The sequence below is a fragment of the Panthera pardus genome, unplaced genomic scaffold, assembly GCF_024362965.1.
Source record: "Panthera pardus isolate Hobbes unplaced genomic scaffold, ASM2436296v1 HiC_scaffold_1, whole genome shotgun sequence".
NCBI classification, from domain to species: domain Eukaryota; kingdom Metazoa; phylum Chordata; class Mammalia; order Carnivora; family Felidae; genus Panthera; species Panthera pardus.
This window is the reverse complement of record NW_026526654.1, coordinates 23,781,616-23,802,107: the sequence shown is the minus strand read 5'-3', so window position 1 is coordinate 23,802,107 and position 20,492 is coordinate 23,781,616. Positions and strand designations below refer to the sequence as shown.

Genomic DNA, 20,492 nt, shown 5'->3' with positions numbered 1-20,492 from the left:
GCTCACAGATGAAAAGAATCAAGTATTCATACTACCCAAACAATCTGTAGATTCAGTGCAATCCCCATCAAAATTCCAATGCCATTTTCCACAGAAATAGAACAACCCACAGTGTTATCCACACCGGATAAAACTAGTCCAATGAGAATATCCTGAAAAGGATTTACAGAAATTGACACCTAACTTCTGGCAAAATGCTAAACACTTGCTGGAAATCTCCACTGAGCAATTGCAGTAGCTTTTCCTAAGCCTGTTGATTGAACAAATTTTAGGCTGGCACACAAAAGCCTAGTGAACCCATTCATGACTATTATAATTGACTCCACAAATTGTCTTTAAATTCTGGTCTTCCCTTAGATGCTGAATCCACCTAGGTAGCATTTAACTCTATATTCATTAATGGGTTGAACTTGATCCTTCTCCTTTAGGAAAAGGACCAGAGGTGAATGGGAAACTCTGTTCACTCCAGATTCAGTCAATTTGGCAAACTAGCTTGCATACATCCTACATGCATCACCCAAAAAAGACTGATAAAATTCTTAAAATTCTTATTTTTTAAATTTTTTAAATGTTTTCATTATTTTTGAGAGAGACAGAGTACGAGTGAGAATGGGCAGAGAGAGAAGGAGACACAGAATCCAAAGCAGGATCCAGACTCTGAGCTGTCAGCACAGACCCCAATGCAGGGCTTGAACTTGTGAACCACGAGATCATGACCTGAAGTCGGAAGGTAACTGACTCAGCCACCTAGGTGCCCCCAAAATTCTTAAAATTCTTGATTTTCATCTCCAACAAATGAAGGACCCTAAACAAAACCCAAAACCTAGTTTTTACTATTTGCAAAGAGCTAGGGCATTGGGGGGAAAATCTGTTACCAGCTTAAGTGCTCCAGGCACCTTCAGCCGGGTAGCCAATATTCCCAGTGTCCTCCTAATTCCCAACAACAGGATTCTGATGAGTTCGAGGCTCTTCCCAGTCTCCCCTCTTAATCAACTCAGAGAAACCACTCACCTGCTCATGCTCTTTCTCTTACAAAATAGATTGAGAATGCAGCTGTCTTTATTGACACCAGACGTACACTCTTAGTGCTCAATCCCACTGCTAAAAACAGCCCCTGCCCTGGAGTACTAAAATGGTTCTAATGGGGGGTGGGGAGTCTCTAATAAGCCTCAACAGGTTTATAACACAGTCGCTGAACCTACTTCCTTTAGTCTAAGGGCTCTGATACACATACCTTTCTCCTTAGTTGCTGTGCTGCTCTTCATTTATTGGGCTGAGATTTCTTAGAAAAATATACCAGAGTTCCTTTCTCCCAAAAGGAGAAATAATACTAGAATTTGACCATAGTAATAAAAATAGGCAGCCAGGTAAATTAAATGACCCTTTGACACCCTCAATTCGCTCTGAGTCTGATAGCACTATAGCCGAGTCTGAGGACACTGATCATTTATCCCTGTCGGATCCATCCTCTGTGGGCGACATCTTCAACAGATACTGGCAGCATCCACAGTATACCTCCCATCAAGATTCAAATAGAGTCCTCAAAACATCCCCCTAAATTTAATGAATATCCTATAAATAAAGAAGCCTTTCAAGGCATCAAGCTCATAGATTACAAAGCTCAAGGCCCCATTATCCCCTGTACCAGTCCCTTTAATACACCTATTTTACCTATGAGAAAACCCAGTACCCAAGGATGGTTTGTCTAGGACCTCTGGGCAATAAATGACAGTCATCCCTCGGCACCCTGTTGTTCTTAATCCATATCCTGACAACCATTCCCACCGGATGCAAATTTTTCACTGTAGTCGATCTATGCAGTGCATTCTTTAGTATTCCAGTTGCTTTCACTTGGGAAGAATGGAAATACACCAGGACAGTAATGCCCCACCCAGAGTTTCAAAGGGTCCTTCTTACTTTTCACAAACCTTAGAAGCGGATTTGAATGGTAGGTTTTCTGCAGTCTCTATCTACTTTGTTACAATACCTAGAGGATTTGCTCCTCTGCTCCTTTTTTAATGTTTATTTTCGAGACACAGAACATGACCAGGAGAAGGGGAGAGAGAGAGAGAGAGAGAGAGAGAGAGAGAGAGAGAGAGAGAGAGAGACAGAATCCGAAGCAGGCTTCAGGCTCTGAGCTATCAGCACGGAGCCCTATGTGGGGTTCGAACCCATTAACCATGAGATTATGACCTGAGCTGAAGTTGGATGCTTAACTGACTGAGCTACCCAGGCGTCCCTCTCTGCTCCTCTTCTTAAACCACTTTACAGGAAGACAGTATCCACCTGTTAAAAACTTTTGCCCTTAAAGGGAAATAAAGACTCTAAAGAAAAATTGCTATTTGCTCAAACTCAGGTTTGATACTTAGGGCATCTGACCTCAGAACATTTGGATCCAGAGAGACTTCACGGCTTTCCAAACTTTCCAAAACCTAAAACTAAGTGCCAAAAATGAGTTTTTCTTGAACTGGTTGGCTACTGTCAAAACTGGATTCCAAACTTCTCTCTTCTGGCTCAATCTCTATATGTTTTACTAAAAAATATAAAACCTCACCCTATTATTTGGAAAAATCAGAAAGACTTGCTTTGGGGACTTTAAAGAAAAGCCTATTAAACCCACCTGCGCTCAGACATCCTAATTATCAACTTTCCTTTTTCCTCTCTGTATGGGAGATGGGAGAGAATACCCTTGGGATTACTCACCCAAAAACACAGGGTATTACAACCAACAATTTGACCCTGTGGCACAGGGATATCACCTCGCTTCAGAGACATTCCTGCCACTGACAAAATAATCATGGAATCCCTTTCAAGCATCCTTGTATTTTGGCCGGGGGCAAAACTTCAAACATTTATACTGAGAGCTGGTATGCCCTTGGGATAGCTCATGACTTTGGATTATGGAAACAAGGTTTCATTACCTCCAAGAGGGATAAAATTTAAAATGGCTCTTATTTCCAAAATTTGTTATATACCACACTTTTGCTGGCTACTTTATTATTAAGGTTCCTGGCCATTCCAGAGTCAACTCTCTGGGGGCCAAAGAAAACCTTCTCATTGATATTGCTGCCCAAAACACCACTCTCAAAGAAACTAATAACCACACTCCTGTTATGGTCCAAAGAGATGTTCTGCCAAATGATAATTCAGAAAGATGACACCCAACAATTGCCTCAGAAAGGGAAAAATATTGGAAATCTAGTCATTGTTGGTTCAATAAGGAGAGCCCTGGTTTGGACCAAATAAATATCTGGCCCTACTAGAAATTCTAAAGTTCTTATACTTACCACTATACATGCATTAAACCATCGTGGTCTACTGACAATAATGGCATTCATGAACCAATACTGGTGGGGAAGTGTTAATGAGGTTGCAACAAGTGCCTACGTCACTTGCCCCACCTGTCTAAAACAGAACCCAGAGAAACCTGTCTGCACAAATGGATTTCATATAGCTTTCCCACTACATGAATAGAAACATGTTTTAGTAATGGTCTATATGTGTTCTCACGGGACTGAAGCTTTCCCTTCTAGACAGGCTGCTGCTGCTTCTCTGTTAGAAAAAATTATCCCTAACTGGGGAACCCTCTCAAACTTCATAGTGATTGGGAACCTATTTTACTGGTCAGGTGCTTTGACAAGTGTGTGCTGTTTGGCCAGTTTTACAACACTGGCATGGTGCAGATTGTCCTCAATCCTCAGGGTTACTTGAACATATTAACAATACCGTTAACACTCAACTTGTAAAAATTTGTACAGATCCTAAAATACCTTGGCCCAAAGCACTGCCATTGGTTCCTCTAAATCTTGGCTCCACCCCTTTGAAACTCCTAGACTGTCACCGTTTGAGATCGTCACAGATGCCCAATCCACTTGGCCCCTGTACCTCCTTTGACCTACAGTAGATAAAAGAGGAGATAGACTTCAAGACTGCAAGGGTCTAACTACTTCCATGAAAAATAACCATGCTTTAGTAGAGTGATCTTTTTCAAAGTGCATTCCTGGAAGACAGCAACCTTAAGCATCGTATCTTGCAAGCTGGAAACTGCAACAGGCACCTCCACAAAGACTATTCGGTCTTGCTGAAAAGGCTCTTATCAAGAACTGCTAATCCTGATGGCACCAAACTCCAAGGAATAGGCTCTTGGATTCACATGAATCCAAGGAGAAATCACCAAACCCTACCAGACCTGCACACCATCTGGTAACCTGCAACGAAAGTAGAGGACAATTGACAATACAGCTTTTTCAACATACCGGGACCAGGCCTATATACCTTTTCCTCACTGATTGCTTCTACCAGCTCTTTCGTAGAAAGGAAATGCTCTAGGGGCACCCGGGTAGCTCAGTGGGTTAAGCATCCAACTTCACTCAGGTTATGATCTCACCTTCATGAGTTCGAGCCCTGCATTGGGCTCTGTGCTGACAGTTCAGAGCCTGGATCCTGCTTCAGATTCTGTGTCTCCCTCTCTCTCTTGTCTCTCCCCCACTCATGCTCTGTCTCTGTCTCAAAAATAAACACTAAAAAAATAAAAATTAAAGAAAGGAAATGCTCTTGTGCACATTTCCCAAAACTTTGTGAAAGGGAGAAAACCTCTTCTCTTGATTAGGCCTTTGAGCAACAGCCTCATCATGATCCCAGGACAAATTAAATTTTCACTTGCTTTTTCTGAAGGGCTGGGTTGAAGGTTCAGAATTCATCTTTCATCTGATTCTGAATTCTTATCCAAATTCATGGTTTCTGAATTTGCAACCTTACAGGCTTTATCACTAGATAAGATTTATTTTCAAATGGTTTCTTTGAGATAACAACACTGTTTTAATACATCTTTGAAGTTTCACTAGTTTTGCAAAAAGTTCATTAGTTATTGCCTCATGTTTTTACCTGCACGGAATCTTCTCAAATGTACTTGGTTAATTCTTACAGTATTCACTATTTTGCTTTCTTGGCTACTATAGGTAAGGACTTCCAGGAGGCATACATGACTCCAATGGATCCCATAGGGAGAACTTTTTTCCCCTAAATTGGAATTAAGTGCCAATAAACACTTTCAGCTGGATACTTTCTGACCTAGGGTCCCGGATCGGAAGCATCATACAATTTCAAAGTTATGTTCCTTCTTCTGTTTTTCCCTAATTGTTTTTTTGTATTTAGTTGCCTGTCAAACTTTTATAAAAATGACGTACCCAATTAGGAGAGGCTCTCCAATACTTAAGGTCTTGAAATGATACAGACTTTAGATGGAAAGTGCCTCAGAGTTCCACCTCCTAACCTTGCCTGTTAGTCAAATGTGGCCTTACGTGGTTTCCAACCGTTATGTACTTTCCCTCCTATGTAGGGACAAGACAATCAGGAAAGATCCTTTCTGGCACTGAGGGACAAAACCACTAAATATGAAAAACCTGACTTTTGGTCAGCAATGCTTTCAAGGAAAGATTTTGATCAAAATGATGAAATGGGAGTATTAGAAACCTCACTAAAGTGGACTGGGGGTATGGGAAGCTGTACCACTCAACGTCAATTACAGACTTCTATCAGAACGTTTTCCACAGGAATCATCAATTACAGGCCCCAACAGAGAAAGAAAGTACATTGCATCTCCTACAAGAAATTGACTAGTCCTGCAACTCAGCCAAAGAGAAACTGTCATCACACTGGGTTCCTGCTTTTCTCCAAAGGACTTTTGTTCCAAACCACCCCTCCATGCTTTCTCCTTCTGCATAAAATAATGTTCCTCTCCTTTGTTAGACTTCCCTATACCATATTTTGCTTGTCCCTATTTGCAATTCTCTATTATTCCCGAATAAATCCATTTTCTGCTGGTAAAATAACTTTTATTTTTAAGGTTAACAGGTACAAACTTTCAGTTATAAAATAAGTCATGGGAATGTAATGTATAGCATGGTGGCTACAGTGAAGAGTGCTGTATTGCATATTTGAAAGTTGCTAAGAAATGTTAAAAGTTCAACACAAGAAAAAAAACCTTTTGGATACATGTCAGGTGATGGATGTTAACTAGACTTATTGGTGTGATCATTTCGCGATTCAAACACTGAATGTTATGTTGTACACCTGAAATCCTGAAATTAATATGTTGTTAATTACATCTCAATTAAAAAAACTTTTTCTATCTTTTTATATGCAACGTGGTACCAGGTGATGGGGAGTCTCTTTTTAGTTCCATAAGCTGTTTCTTTGAACGGACAAAAGCAACGGGAGTTAAAAGTTCATCCTAACCAATGAAAGGAACTTCCAAATTCTGTTTAACCTCTAGAATACTAAGAGCAAAATTCAATAGCTACAACTTTTGTTTCTGCAAAGTGACATGAACTAATTTCAGTGGAGGAGATTCGGGAAGAAACAACTTGGGGGAAGCTACCTTCTCCACAGGAAGCTCATCATTGGTGTTATTACGACACTAGGTGCTTCCAATACGTTTCCTAAAAAGAACTGCCCCACATCAATGGAATTGCCTGCATTAAACCCCACACTCCAGCTCCTATTCCTCTTTTTCTTAAATGTGAATGAGATCCAGACGAATTAAACAGAGGCCCTGAAGTCTGAGAAACCGTAGGTGAGGCAAAGTATGAACTGCGAGGAAAAGGAATTGCAAGTGAGTGCCGCGCACGGGGTAGCCAGAGTGGAGGGGATGCTCCAGCGCCCAGCACGAGGGCGCCCCAGCAGCAGAGAGGGAGCTAGAGGGCCGGCAGACGGAGAGACCGGGCCCGAGAGACCCCGCCGATCCTCCCTCCGCGCTGGGCTCGGCAGAGGGGCCGGCCCGCACCCACCTGGCCTCCAGCAGCAGCGGGGTCTCGGGCCACTTCGCGGCCAAGTGGGCCGTCACCGACTTGGACGCCGAGGCCGTCCGGGCGTCGAGCAGGGAGAAGCACAGCGCCGTGGAGCCCAGGAGCAGCCGCACCACGTCCGTGGCCTTTGCCATGGCGCGGAGAGAGAAGCGCTAGCCCCTCGTACCCGGAGCCCACAGCCCGCAGCCGCCACGGCACAGCCGGCTCCTCTGGCCGCGCGGCCGCCCACTTCCGGTGGGGGGAGCTCCAGTCCGTTACTCGGAGCCGGGGCCTGGCCGGCACGGAGCGCATGCGCGTCCCGCTCTGGGGCTGTCCTGGGAGCCCCCCGGGGCTGGATCCTGGAGCCACGTAGGTGCGGGCGGTGCCGGAACCTGCGGCGGCGTGGCTGATGCTCCGGCGGGTCCGCGATCCGACCCCCTGTTATCGCGCAGGGGCTGTGGGACACCGGGAGGGGAAGCTAGCTCCCGGAGGCCAAACTGGGATTGCGGCCGACTGAGGCTGGGTGGAGATACCAAAAACTGGAAGCAAAGGCAGAAACCGGCGTGGCTTTTACCCATGTTTTCGCAGGCGGAAAATAAGGCCCATCCAAGTTCAGTTGTCTACGGGCTTCTAAATTTTATAGCATATTAAAGCCACCTGGTAGAGCTTTTCGAAAGCCCGATGCCCAATCGTATTTAACGCTCCCCAGCCCCCAGGTGACTGAATGTGCAATCTTGTTCGGAAACCAGTGACATCACCTGGAGCGCTTGTTAAAACATAGGGTGTTGGGCCTCATCCTAGTGTTTCTAATTCAGTAGATCTGGTGTGGGGGGCAGGGATGCAAGAATTTACATTTCACGTCCATCAAGGCCCCAGGTGATACTGATACTGCTGGCTGGGAAACCTCGCTTTTAGCCTTTGTACTCAAAAGTGGCCCACAGGACGGCTGCAGCATCACCTATGAGCTCCTTAGAAATGCAGAATCTCAGGCCCTACCCCAGGCGTACTGAATCTGAATCCCCAGGTTAACATGCATTTACTGCATCAGGCTCAAAGACAAAAGCTTGCAACAGAGTTAAGTGTTTTTCCAGTACAGATGATTCATCAAATCAAAATATTCCGTTTTATTCAACTGGGCGGAGGTGGAGCGTCGAGATTCTGACTCCTCGTCAGGCATGCTTCTTTTTCTATCCAGAAAGCTGTTAAATTTATTATAAATATTAAAATATATGGTAAAGAGAAGCAGCAGCTGGGAAAAATAGTTTCGGAGGATGTACCGAGCCGTTCCTTTTTTCCAGTTACTCCTCTGCCTTTTAGGGAATCTGGATCTCCTGAAGCTGCTGAAACGTGATAATTTTTTCATTTCCTTTCATTTGTTTAGTGTATACCTTTCCTCAGAAGAACTTGCTCTGGAAATTCTACTTAGTTCTCATCTTCTATGTTTAGCCTTCATTTCCTGATTTTTCCTATTTGGTGTGACCTATCCTTCCTTTAAATTCTCATAAGCTCTTTATCGTAACTGTCATAAACCACTTGTAATTTTCACTTTAGAATTTGAATACAGTACTTATATATTTCTCCTGTTAGAGATGGTGTTTCCCCAGGGCTCGTGCCTTAATTTTAGCATCCGTTGCAATACCTAGCACAGTACATGTTATTGGGGCTCAATAAATATTGAACAGTCCTTGTTTTTTGGATAAGTAGAACACTAAGGCAGAAGAGTATGGAGCTTCCTTTCTATCTGTAGAACATAATGGGAAAATATATTAAGAATCTTCCACAACTATTTGCTTTAATTAACTCCTCATGTCCATTTATTTTTGGACTGAAATTTTGACTGAAATTGTAGGATAAAGGAAATAAGATATTGACGGTGAATGTCTTAAATGTCAGCATATCTGATGGTTGCAAATCTTTGAGAACTGACTTGTGTATGAAGAGTCACATAAAATACACTATTAAAAGACACTAATAAAACATATATTTATATACATTCCAGTATATTTGAATTCACAAGAGGAATGCTACATTTCTCTTTTAAAGAATGAAATTAATCTAATCCAGGGTCATTTATTTACATAATTATTATAAATTTTAGCCTACATAGTATTTTCCTAGAAACTTCAGTGGGTTTGAAATATTCCTTAGACTGACTATCCTTGGGCTTGTTTCCTCACATGCACAATGAAAGACTAGAACTAGGTGATATGTAAGTGTTGGAGGAAATCATTAGGAGAACTTCTGGTTGACCTCAGAGCTGGACGTGGGCAATGAGAGACACTTTATTCCCTCTTCCCACTGTTCCCAAATCAGGAGCCACTTCAAGGAAGCAGCCTTCAGGGAGTAATGTTATAGAGACCTCTGCTCTGTATATGTGATTGAACCCTGTTAAAGCCTCAGTATAAACTCTTAAGATTCTGAGAGGTGGGTGCTCAAATCTACTTGTCTTGCAGTTGCCCAAGATAAGCCTTGTAAGTAAGTCCCCTTGCTTATTAAAACTGCCACCTACCAATCTGGAGTCCTCTGCTTCTCTCTTCAGTTTCTCCTTGCCCTCTGTGTAGGACTGCCAGTTTCAAATTTCACCCAAGGAACTCTCAAGGTTGTGAGCCAACATTGAAGTATCTTCTGTATGTCATTTCTATGTACAGATAGAAATACAGTAAAACCTTGGATTGCGAGCATAATTCATTCTGGAAACGTGCTTGTAATCCAAAGCACTTATATATCAAAGCGAATTTCAAGAACCATTGGCTCAGTCGTGATCATGTGATATTCGGCATCACGTACTACTTGTATTGCAAGACATCGCTCATTTATCAAGTTAAAATTTATTAGAAATGTTCGCTCATCTTGCAGAATACTCGCCGAACAAGTTACTTGCAATCAAAGGTTTTCCTGTATTAAAGTGCAAAAACTGAGTAACTCAGTGAAGGTCACTCAAGTTAGTGGAGCAGCAAAGCATTCTAACCTTCATTATCAATAACCCTTTGGCACAGATTGGCTATGAAGTGAATATAGATCAGGAACACAATTGTACTTGAATATTTTTTAGCAAAATGTTATTCAAAGTTATTCACATCAGGGTAATATGAATGAAAATTGATGATGATAGCAGTTTTCATTGTATGTGGAAGAAGTGATTAATGAGTGCTTCATAATAAGAATATTGTGTTTAATAAAATAAATCATCTTGAAGTAAGTACTGCATGGACTATATTTATTTAATGAAAATAGTAGTGCTATGTGATGATAAAGTTACTACCAAATTATCATGTAATATAATAAAACTTTAATTTTCTCTACCTATAGTCTCATAGCTGAAATGGCTTTTTAAAAATATTACCCTGTAGGTCTTCCAGATTTCCCTTACTATAACAAAGACCCTTTTCTCATTTTTTATTTGAATATCTTAAGTACAAGAAAATGTCTAACTCTTCATTCCAGTTGGGAAGAATTTATAGACTTATTTAATTTGTTATATTCCTACTCCTTAGGCAGGATTATACTAAAACTGTAATCAAATGAGTTATTGTTTAGTTTCCTTTAAGTGTCAGTAAATTTGATTTTTATAAGTTTGCACATTTTACCTAACATACATTACAAATGCCTCACAAATGTCTAACTCCAGGTATGTTTGATGAAATTTTTTACTGTGGTTTATTAACTACAGTGACTTTCAAATAGCAAATTAAGTATGGAAAATACATAATTTTTTCAAGTTTTTGTTTAAATTCTAGTTAGTTAACACATATGGTAAAATTGGTTTCAGGTGTAGAATTTAGTGATTCATCACTTACATGTAACACTCAGTGCTCATCACAACAAGTACCCTCCTTTGTACCCATCACCCATCTAGCCCATCTATCAACCCTCAGTTTGTTCTCTATGGTTATGAGTCTTTTAGATTTGCTTCCCTACCCCCTTTTTTCCTTCCCTTGTGTCCATCTGTTTTGTTTCTTAAATTCCACAAATGAGTGAAATCGTATGGTATTTGTCTTTCTCTGACTTATTTCACTTAGCATAATACACTCTAGTTCCACCCACATCATTGCAAATGGCAAGATTTCATTATTTTTGATGGTTAGGTAATATTCCAAATATTTCATTGATATAAATATACACACACACACACACACACACACACACACACATATATATAATGGAATATTACTCAGATGGAACATTTGGGTTCTCTCCATAGCTTGGCTATTGTTGATAATGCTGCTATAAACATCAGGGTGTGTGTGCCCCTTCGAATCAGCAAATCATGGAAAGAGCCCAAACTGATGGAGAGTCCATTGACTGATGAATGGATAAAGAAGCTGTTATACATATATATATAATATATATAATATATATATTATATGTGTATAACATATATATATGTTATATATAAAGAAGCTTTTATATATATATATATATAAGCTTTTATATATATATATATATATTACATTGGTATATATATATATATATATATAAAAGCTTCTTTATCCATTCATCAGTATCCATCCATCCATATATATGTGTGTATATATACACACATATACACATATATATAATGGAATATTACCCAACCATCAAAAAGAATGAAATCTTGCCACTTGCAACGATGTGGATGGAACTAGAGTGTATTGTGCTAAATGAAATAAGTCAGTCAGAGAAAGACAAATACCATATGATTTCACTCATTTGTAGAATTTAAGAAACAAAACAGATGAACACAGGGGAAGGGGAAAAAAGAAAGAGGGAAGCAAACCATAGAGAACAAACTGAGGGTTGATGGAGGGAGGGAGGGAGGGTTGATGGGTGGGGGATGGGCTAGATGGGTGATGGGTAAAAAGGAGGGCACTTGTGATAAGCACTGGGTGTTGTATATAATAAACCACTGAATTCCACTCCTGAAACCAATACTACGCTATATGTTAAGTAACTTGAACTTAAATAAAATATTGGAAGAAAAAATATAACATTTTTAAGTTAATCAATTGGGCTGATATGAGAACTTGACATCTATTTAACAACATTCTTTTATACTTACATACATGGTCGATATTTTACAGTTATGCATTCAAAGTTTGCTAAGTTACTATTGCTTCTATTATTTGCTTTGTTTCTTCAACAAAACACATAGGATTGAAGCGTGTTGGTGGCAGACAAACCTATGTCCTGCTTTTACATCTTCTAGTAGAGGCTAGTATAGTTATGTGCACCAGCTCATCAATTTGGTCAAAATATGTTGCTTATCCTGTATGGGAAGCTGACCATGTCATATATGTGAAAGAATACTGAGGTGGATAAAATGGTTAATGTCTTCGAAGGGCTCACAGTGTAGTGAAGATATGACATCTCCCAATAAATTATTACAGGGAAAAGTTAATAAAATTCTATGGAAGTCCAGAAGAAAATACTTTTTAAGAAATCTCGTTGAACAAATAAACAGCTTTAGTCAAATTTCTCACCCAAATTATTTCCCGAATTTAAATCTAGCACTTTGAGGGGTGCCTGGGTGGCCCAGTCGGTTAGGCATCTGACTTCGCCTCAGGTCATGATCTCACGGTTTGAGAGTTCGAGTCCCACGTCGGGCTCTGTGCTGACAGCTTGGAGCCTGGAGCCTGCTTCGGGTTCTGTGTCTCCGTCTCTCTCTGCTCCTCCCCCACTTGTGCTCTGTCTCTCTCTGTCTCTCAAAAATAAATAAAATGTAAAAAAAAAAAAAAACCCAAAACACGTAAATCTAGCGCTTTGAGAAGCTGCACAAGTGCTTTCCATCCCTAGAGAAGCACCTGGCCCTACTGTCATGATTATCAACAACAGAAAAGACGCCTTTGTAGAGCAGCTTTACATTTACATCATGAAACATGGTCTCAAATCTTAAGTGACTTTTTCCATTGGTTGGGAGGGTAGCACCGGACGTAAAAAGTAAATTAGAATGAGAAGTTTTCTGTGAGAAGATGTAAAGGACTGCACGTTACAAGAAACGTGACAGGAATTGAGGGAGGAAGTGGTCTCAAGAAAAGCTTCGCAGAATAAGTGGTGTGACCTGAAGGGAGTTCAGGGGGCAGGTCTGCCATTGTAGCGTGGATACAGCCATAGACATTGCAAACAAATGGACGTGGATGGACGTGTTTCGAAAGTCTTTACTTATGGACACTGAATTTCCTATTTTCACGTATCCTAAAATATTCTTCTTTTGTTTTTAAATTTTAAAATGTAAAACCATTTTTTTAAATGGTTACTTATTTGAGAGAGAGAGAGAGAGAGAGAGAGAGAGAGAGAAAGCAGGGGAAGGGCAGAGAAAGGAAGACAGAAGATCCTAAGCAGGGTCTGCACTGAGAGCAGAGAGCCCGATGCGGGGCTCAAATTCACGAACTGTGAGATCATGACCTGAGCCAAAGTTGTATGCTTAACTGACTGAGCCAGCCAGGTGCCCTGAAAAATGTAAAAGCATTCTTAACTTACAAGCTATACATATTTGGCCCATGGGCCCTAGAGTGCCAACCTTTGCTCTAGAGAAAGTTTTGCAGGAAACCTAAAGAACTCTTTATGAATTATTTTCTGTGATAACAAAAAACTGGATACAGATCAAATGTCCACTGAAGTACAATGATAAAATAATTTGTGGCTTCTTTGTTCAATACAATATGAAACAGTAGTGACAATAAATGAGTCACAGCTATGTAAATAAACATGGATGAGCCCCAAAAACACAGTATCAGTGATAAAGCCAGTCAAAGAATACGTATACTAAGATTCTGTTACATAGGGTTCAAAGACAGATGGAATTAACAATATAACCTTTGGGGATACATGGAAACTCAAATGAAAGCAAGGGAATGGCGAACACAAAACTCGGTGTTTTGGTTATCTCTGAGTGAGAAAAAGAAGATGAAACAAAGATGTGCCTTCTAAGATATTAATAGTCTGCAAAGAACTCACCAAACTCCACAACCAAAAACAAATAATCCAGTGAAGAAGTGGGCAGAAAACATGAATAGACACTTCTCTAAAGAAGACCTCCAGATGGCCAACAGGCACATGAAAAGGTGCTCAACGTCACTTCTCATCAGGGAAATACAAATCAAAACCACACTGAGATTATCACCTCACCAGTCAGAGCAACTAAAATGAACAAATCAGGAGACTATAGATGCTGGATAGGATGTGGAGAAATGGGAACTCTCTTGCACTGTTGGTGGGAATGCAAACTGGTGCAGCCACTCTGGAAAACAGTGTGGAAGTTCCTCAAAAAATTAAAACTAGACCTACCCTATGACCCAGCAATAGCACTGCTAGGAATTTACCCAAGGGATACAGGAGTACTGATGCATAGGGGCACTTGTACCCCAATGTTTATAACAGCACTCTCAACAATAGCCAAATTATGGAAAGAGCCTAAATGTCCATCAACTGATGAATGGATAAAGAGGTTGTGGTTTATATACACAATGGAATACTATGTGGCAATGAGAAAGAATGAAATATGGCCCTTTGTAGCAACGTGGATGGAAGTGAAGAGTGTTATGTTAAGTGAAATAAGTCATACAGAGAAAGACAGATACCATATGTTTTCACTCTTAATGTGGATCCTGAGAAACTTAACAGAAGACCATGGGGGAAGGGAAGGAAAAAAAAAAGTTAGAGAGGGAGGGAGCCAAACCATAAGAGACTCTTAAAAACTGAGAGTAAACTGAGGGTTGATGGTGGTGGGAGGGAGGGGAAAGTGGGTGATGGGCACTGAGGAGGGCACCTGTTGGGGTGAGCACTGGGTGTTGTATGGAAACCAATTTGACAATAAATTTCATATTAAAAAATAAGATATTAATAGTCTACTTCTTAAGAAAGGTGGTGGATATGTGATCTCACTTGTGTGGGACATAGTTCATAACGTTTACAAAGTGGAATAAAAAAGCCACAAAGCAAATGATGTCAATGTCTTCAAAAATGATGCTTCTCCATTGCCCGCAGAATTAAATTGAAATTCCTTACATATATATTACTTGACGCACTTCTAGACTTTACATGTTTAATTGAATACTGGCCATGGCTTCTTCATTTCCCGGAAGAGCCTCCATTTGTGTTCTAAGTCCAGCTATGCTATTTAGAAATCCTCTCTCCTAGAATATGTAAGTTTTTAGAGAATATTTCTATATTTTATTTTCCCAATGTTTAAAGAAAACTTTTTGGTTAACACTCTGACCCCATCATATCCATACTCTTTGTCCTTAATCTCATCACCATGTTCCTGATTTTTATTTTTTATTTTTTAATTTTTTTATTTTTTATTATGCAATTCCAGTTTTATTTTTTTTTTATTTTTTAATATATGAAATTTACTGTCAAATTGGTTTCCATAGAACACCCAGTGCTCATCCCAAAAGGTGCCCTCCTCAATACCCATCACCCACCCTGCCCTCCCTCCCACCCCCCATCAACCCTCAATTTGTTCTCAGTTTTTAACAGTCTCTTATGCTTTGGCTCTCTCCCACTCTAACCTCTTTTTTTTTTTTTTTTTTTTCCTTCCCCTCCCCCATGGGTTTCTGTTATGTTTCTCAGGATCCACATAAGAGTGAAACCATATGGTATCTGTCTTTCTCTGTATGGCTTATTTCACTTAGCATCACACTCTCCAGTTCCATCCATGTTGCTACAAAAGGCCATATTTCATTTTTTCTCATTGCCACGTAGTATTCCATTGTGTATATAAACCACAATTTCTTTACCCATTCATCAGTTGATGGACATTTAGGCTCTTTCCATAATTTGGCTATTGTTGAGAGTACCGCTATAAACATTGGGGTACAGGTGCCCCTATGCATCAGTACTCCTGTATCCCTTGGATAAATTCCTAGCAGTGCTATTGCTGGGTCATAGGGTAGGTCTATTTTTAATTTTCTGAGGAACCTCCACACTGATTTCCAGAGCGGCTGCACCAATTTGCATTCCCACCAACAGTGCAAGAGGGTTCCTGTTTCTCCACATCCTCTCCAGCATCTATAGTCTCCTGATTTCTTCATTTTGGCCACTCTGACTGGCGTGAGGTGATATCTGAGTGTGGTTTTGATTTGTATTTCCCTGATAAGGAGCGACGTTGAACATCTTTTCATGTGCCTGTTGGCCATCCGGATGTCTTCTTTAGAGAAGTGTCTATTCATGTTTTCTGCCCATTTCTTCACTGGGTTATTTGTTTTTCGGGTGTGGAGTTTGATGAGCTCTTTATAGATTTTGGATACTAGCCCTTTGTCCGATGTGTCATTTGCAAATATCTTTTCCCATTCCGTTCGTTGGTTGCCTTTTAGTTTTGTTGGTTGTTTCCTTTGCTGTGCAGAAGCTTTTTATCTTCATAAGGTCCCAGTAATTCACTTTTGCTTTTAATTCCCTTGCCTTTGGGGATGTGCCGAGTAAGAGATTGCTACGGCTGAGGTCAGAGAGGTCTTTTCCTGCTTTCTCCTCTAAGGTTTTGATGGTTTCCTGTCTCACATTCAGGTCCTTTATCCATTTTGAGTTTATTTTTGTGAATGGTGTGAGAAAGTGGTCTAGTTTCAACCTTCTGCATGTTGCTGTCCAGTTCTCCCAGCACCATTTGTTAAAGAGACTGTCTTTTTTCCATTGGATGTTCTTTCCTGCTTTGTCAAAGATGAGTTGGCCATACGTTTGTGGGTCTAGTTCTGGGGTTTCTATTCTATTCCATTGGTCTATGTGTCTGTTTTTATGCCAATACCATGCTGTCTTGATGATGACAGCTTTGTAGTAGAGGCTAAAGTCTGGGATTGTGATGCCTCCTGCTTTGGTCTTCTTCTTCAAAATTACTTTGGCTATTCGGGGCCTTTTGTGGTTCCATATGAATTTTAGGATTGCTTGTTCTAGTTTCGAGAAGAATGCTGGTGCAATTTTGATTGGGATTGCATTGAATGTGTAGATAGCTTTGGGTAGTATTGACATTTTGACAATATTTATTCTTCCAATCCATGAGCAGCGAATGTCTTTCCATTTCTTTATATCTTCTTCAATTACCTGCATAAGCTTTCTATAGTTTTCAGCATACAGATCTTTTACATCTTTGGTTAGATTTATTCCTAGGTATTTTATGCTTCTTGGTGCAATTGTGAATGGGATCAGTTTCTTCATTTGTCTTTCTGTTGCTTCATTGTTAGTGTATAAGAATGCAACTGATTTCTGCACATTGATTTTGTATCCTGCAACTTTGCTGAATTCATGTATCAGTTCTAGCAGACTTTTGGTGGAGTCTATCGGATTTTCCATGTATAATATCATGTCATCTGCAAAAAGCGAAAGCTTGACTTCATCTTTGCCAATTTTGATGCCTTTGATTTCCTTTTGTTGTCTGATTGCTGATGCTAGAACTTCCAGCACTATATTAAACAACAGCGGTGACAGTGGGCATCCCTGTCGTGTTCCTGATCTCAGGGAAAAAGCTCTCAGTTTTTCCCCGTTGAGGATGATGTTAGCTGTGGGCTTTTCATAAATGGCCTTTATGATCTTTAAGTATGTTCCTTCTATCCCGACTTTCTCAAGGGTTTTTATTAAGAAAGGGTGCTGGATTTTGTCAAAGGCCTTTTCTGCATCGATTGACAGGATCATATGGTTCTTCTCTTTTTTTTTGTTAATGTGATGTATCACGTTGATCGATTTGCGAATGTTGAACCAGCCCTGCATCCCAGGAATGAATCCCACTTGATCATGGTGAATAATTCTTTTTATATGCTGTTGAATTCGATTTGCTAGTATCTTATTAAGAATTTTTGCATCCATATTCATCAGGGATATTGGCCTGTAGTTCTCTTTTTTTACTGGGTCTCTGTCTGGTTTAGGAATCAAAGTAATACTGGCTTCATAGAATGAGTCTGGAAGTTTTCCTTCCCTTTCTATTTCTTGGAATAGCTTGAGAAGGATAGGTATTATCTCTGCTTTAAATGTCTGGTAGAACTCCCCTGGGAAGCCATCTGGTCCTGGACTCTTATTTGTTGGGAGATTTTTGATAACCGATTCAATTTCTTCGCTGGTTATGGGTCTGTTCAAGCTTTCTATTTCCTCCTGATTGAGTTTTGGAAGAGTGTGGGTGTTTAGAAATTTGTCCATTTCTTCCAGGTTGTCCAATTTGCTGGCATATAATTTTTCATAGTATTCCCTGATAATTGTTTGTATCTCTGAGGGATTGGTTGTAATCATTCCATTTTCATTCATGATTTTATCTATTTGGGTCATCTCCCTTTTCTTTTTGAGAAGCCTGGCTAGAGGTTTGTCAATTTTGTTTATTTTTTCAAAAAACCAACTCTTGGTTTCGTTGATCTGCTCTACAGTTTTTTTAGATTCTATATTGTTTATTTCTGCTCTGATCTTTATTATTTCTCTTCTTCTGCTGGGTTTAGGCTGCCTTTGCTGTTCTGCTTCTATTTCCTTTAGGTGTGCTGTTAGATTTTGTATTTGGGATTTTTCTTGTTTCTTGAGATAGGCCTGGATTGCAATGTATTTTCCTCTCAGGACTGCCTTCGCTGCATCCCAAAGCGTTTGGATTGTTGTATTTTCATTTTCGTTTGTTTCCATATATATTTTAATTTCTTCTCTAATTGCCTGGTTGACCCACTCATTCGTTAGTAGGGTGTTCTTTAACCTCCATGCTTTTGGAGGTTTTCCAGACTTTTTCCTGTGGTTGATTTCAAGCTTCATAGCATTGTGGTCTGAAAGTATGCATGGTATAATTTCAATTCTTGTAAACTTATGAAGGGCTGTTTTGTGACCCAGTATATGATCTATCTTGGAGAATGTTCCATGTGCACTCGAGAAGAAAGTATATTCTGTTGCTTTGGGATGCAGAGTTCTAAATATATCTGTCAAGTCCATCTGATCCAATGTATCATTCAGGGCCCTTGTTTCTTTATTGACTGTGTGTCTAGATGATCTATCCATTTCTGTAAGTGGGGTGTTAAAGTCCCCTGCAATGACCACATTCTTATCAATAAGGTTGCTTATGTTTATGAGTAATTGTTTTATATATCTGGGGGCGCGGGTATTTGGCGCATAGACATTTATAATAGTTAGCTCTTCCTGGTGGATAGACCCTGTGATTATTATATAATGCCCTTCTTCATCTCTTGTTACAGCCTTTAATTTAAAGTCTAGTTTGTCTGATATAAGTATGGCTACTCCAGCTTTCTTTTGGCTTCCAGGAGCATGATAAATAGTTCTCCATCCCCTCACTCTCAATCTAAAGGTGTCCTCAGATCTAAAATGAGTCTCTTGTAGACAGCAAATAGATGGGTCTTGTTTTTTTATCCATTCTGATACCCTATGTCTTTTAGTTGGCGCATTTAATCCATTTACATTCAGTGTTATTATAGAAAGATATGGGTTTAGAGTCATTGTGATGTCTGTATGTTTTATGCTTGTAGTGATGTCTCTGGTACTTTGTCTCACAGGATCCCCCTTAGGATCTCTTGTAGGGCTGGTTTCGTGGTGACAAATTCCTTCAGTTTTTGTTTGTTTGGGAAGACCTTTATCTCTCCTTCTATTCTAAATGACAGACTTGCTGGATAAGGGATTCTCGGCTGCATATTTTTTCTGTTTAGCACACTGTAGATATCGTGCCAAGCCTTTCTGGCCTGCCAAGTTTCAAAGGAGAGATCAGTCATGAGTCTTATAGGTCTCCCTTTATATGTGAGGGCACGTTTATCCCTTGCTGCTTTCAGAATTTTCTCTTTATCCTTGTATTTTGCCAGTTTCACTATGATATGTCGTGCAGAAGATCGATTCAAGTTACGTCTGAAGGGAGTTCTCTGTGCCTCTTGGATTTCAATGCCTTTTTCCTTCCCCAGTTCAGGGAAGTTCTCAGCTATAATTTGTTCAAGTACCCCTTCAGCACCTTTCCCTCTCTCTTCCTCCTCTGGGATACCAATTATGCGTATATTATTTTTTTTTAGTGTATCACTTAGTTCTCTAATTTTCCCCTCATACTCCTGGATTTTTTTATCTCTCTTTCTTTCAGCTTCCTCTTTCTCCATAACTTTATCTTCTAGTTCACCTATTCTCTCCTCTGCCTCTTCAAGCCGAGCCATCGTGGATTCCATTTTGTTTTGCATTTCGTTTAAAGCGTTTTTCAACTCCTCGTGACTGTTCCTTAGTCCCTCGATCTTTGTGGCAAGAGATTCTCTGCTGTCCTGTATACTGTTTTCAAGCCCAGCGATTAATTTTATGACTATTATTCTAAATTCACTTTCTGTTATATTATTTAAATCCTTTTTGATCAGTTCATTAGCTGTTGTTATTTCCTGGGGATTCTTCTGAGGGGAATTCTTCCGTTTGGTCATTTTGTATAGTCCCTGGCGTGGTGAGGACCTGCAGTGCACTTCCCCTGTGCTGTGGTGTATAACTGGAGTTAGTGGGCGGGGCCGCAGTCCGACCCAATGTCTGCCCCCAGCCCACCGCTGGGGCCACAGTCAGACTGGTGTGTGCCTTCTCTTCCCCTCTCCTAGGGGCGGGATTCACTGTGGGATGGCGTGTCCCGTCTGGGCTACTTGCACACTGCCAGGCTTGTGTTGCTGGGGATCTGGCGTATTAGCTGGGGTGGGTAGGCAAGGTGCACGGGGGGTGGAGGGGCAGGCTTAGCTCGCTTCTCCTTAGGTGATCCACTCCAGGAGGAGCCCTGTGGCAGCGGGAGGGAGTCAGATCCGCTGCCGGAGGTTTGGCTCCGCAGAA

General features: G+C 40.4%; 1 protein-coding gene across 3 annotated transcripts in view; it reads right to left on the bottom strand.

The window, feature by feature from the left end:
- Positions 1–7,043, bottom strand: part of UGGT2 (UDP-glucose glycoprotein glucosyltransferase 2) — a 192,162-nt gene extending 185,119 nt beyond the window's left edge. For 2 of the 3 annotated variants that reach the window (XM_019444060.2, XM_019444061.2), the window contains exon 1: positions 6,789–7,043. In XM_019444060.2, coding sequence (XP_019299605.2) covers positions 6,789–6,940 — 152 coding nt within the window. In that variant the 5' untranslated portion in view covers positions 6,941–7,043. The remainder of the gene's footprint in view (positions 1–6,788) is intronic. The other variant, XM_019444062.2, reaches the window with a different exon arrangement.
- Between the last annotated feature and the right edge of the window lie 13,449 nt (positions 7,044–20,492).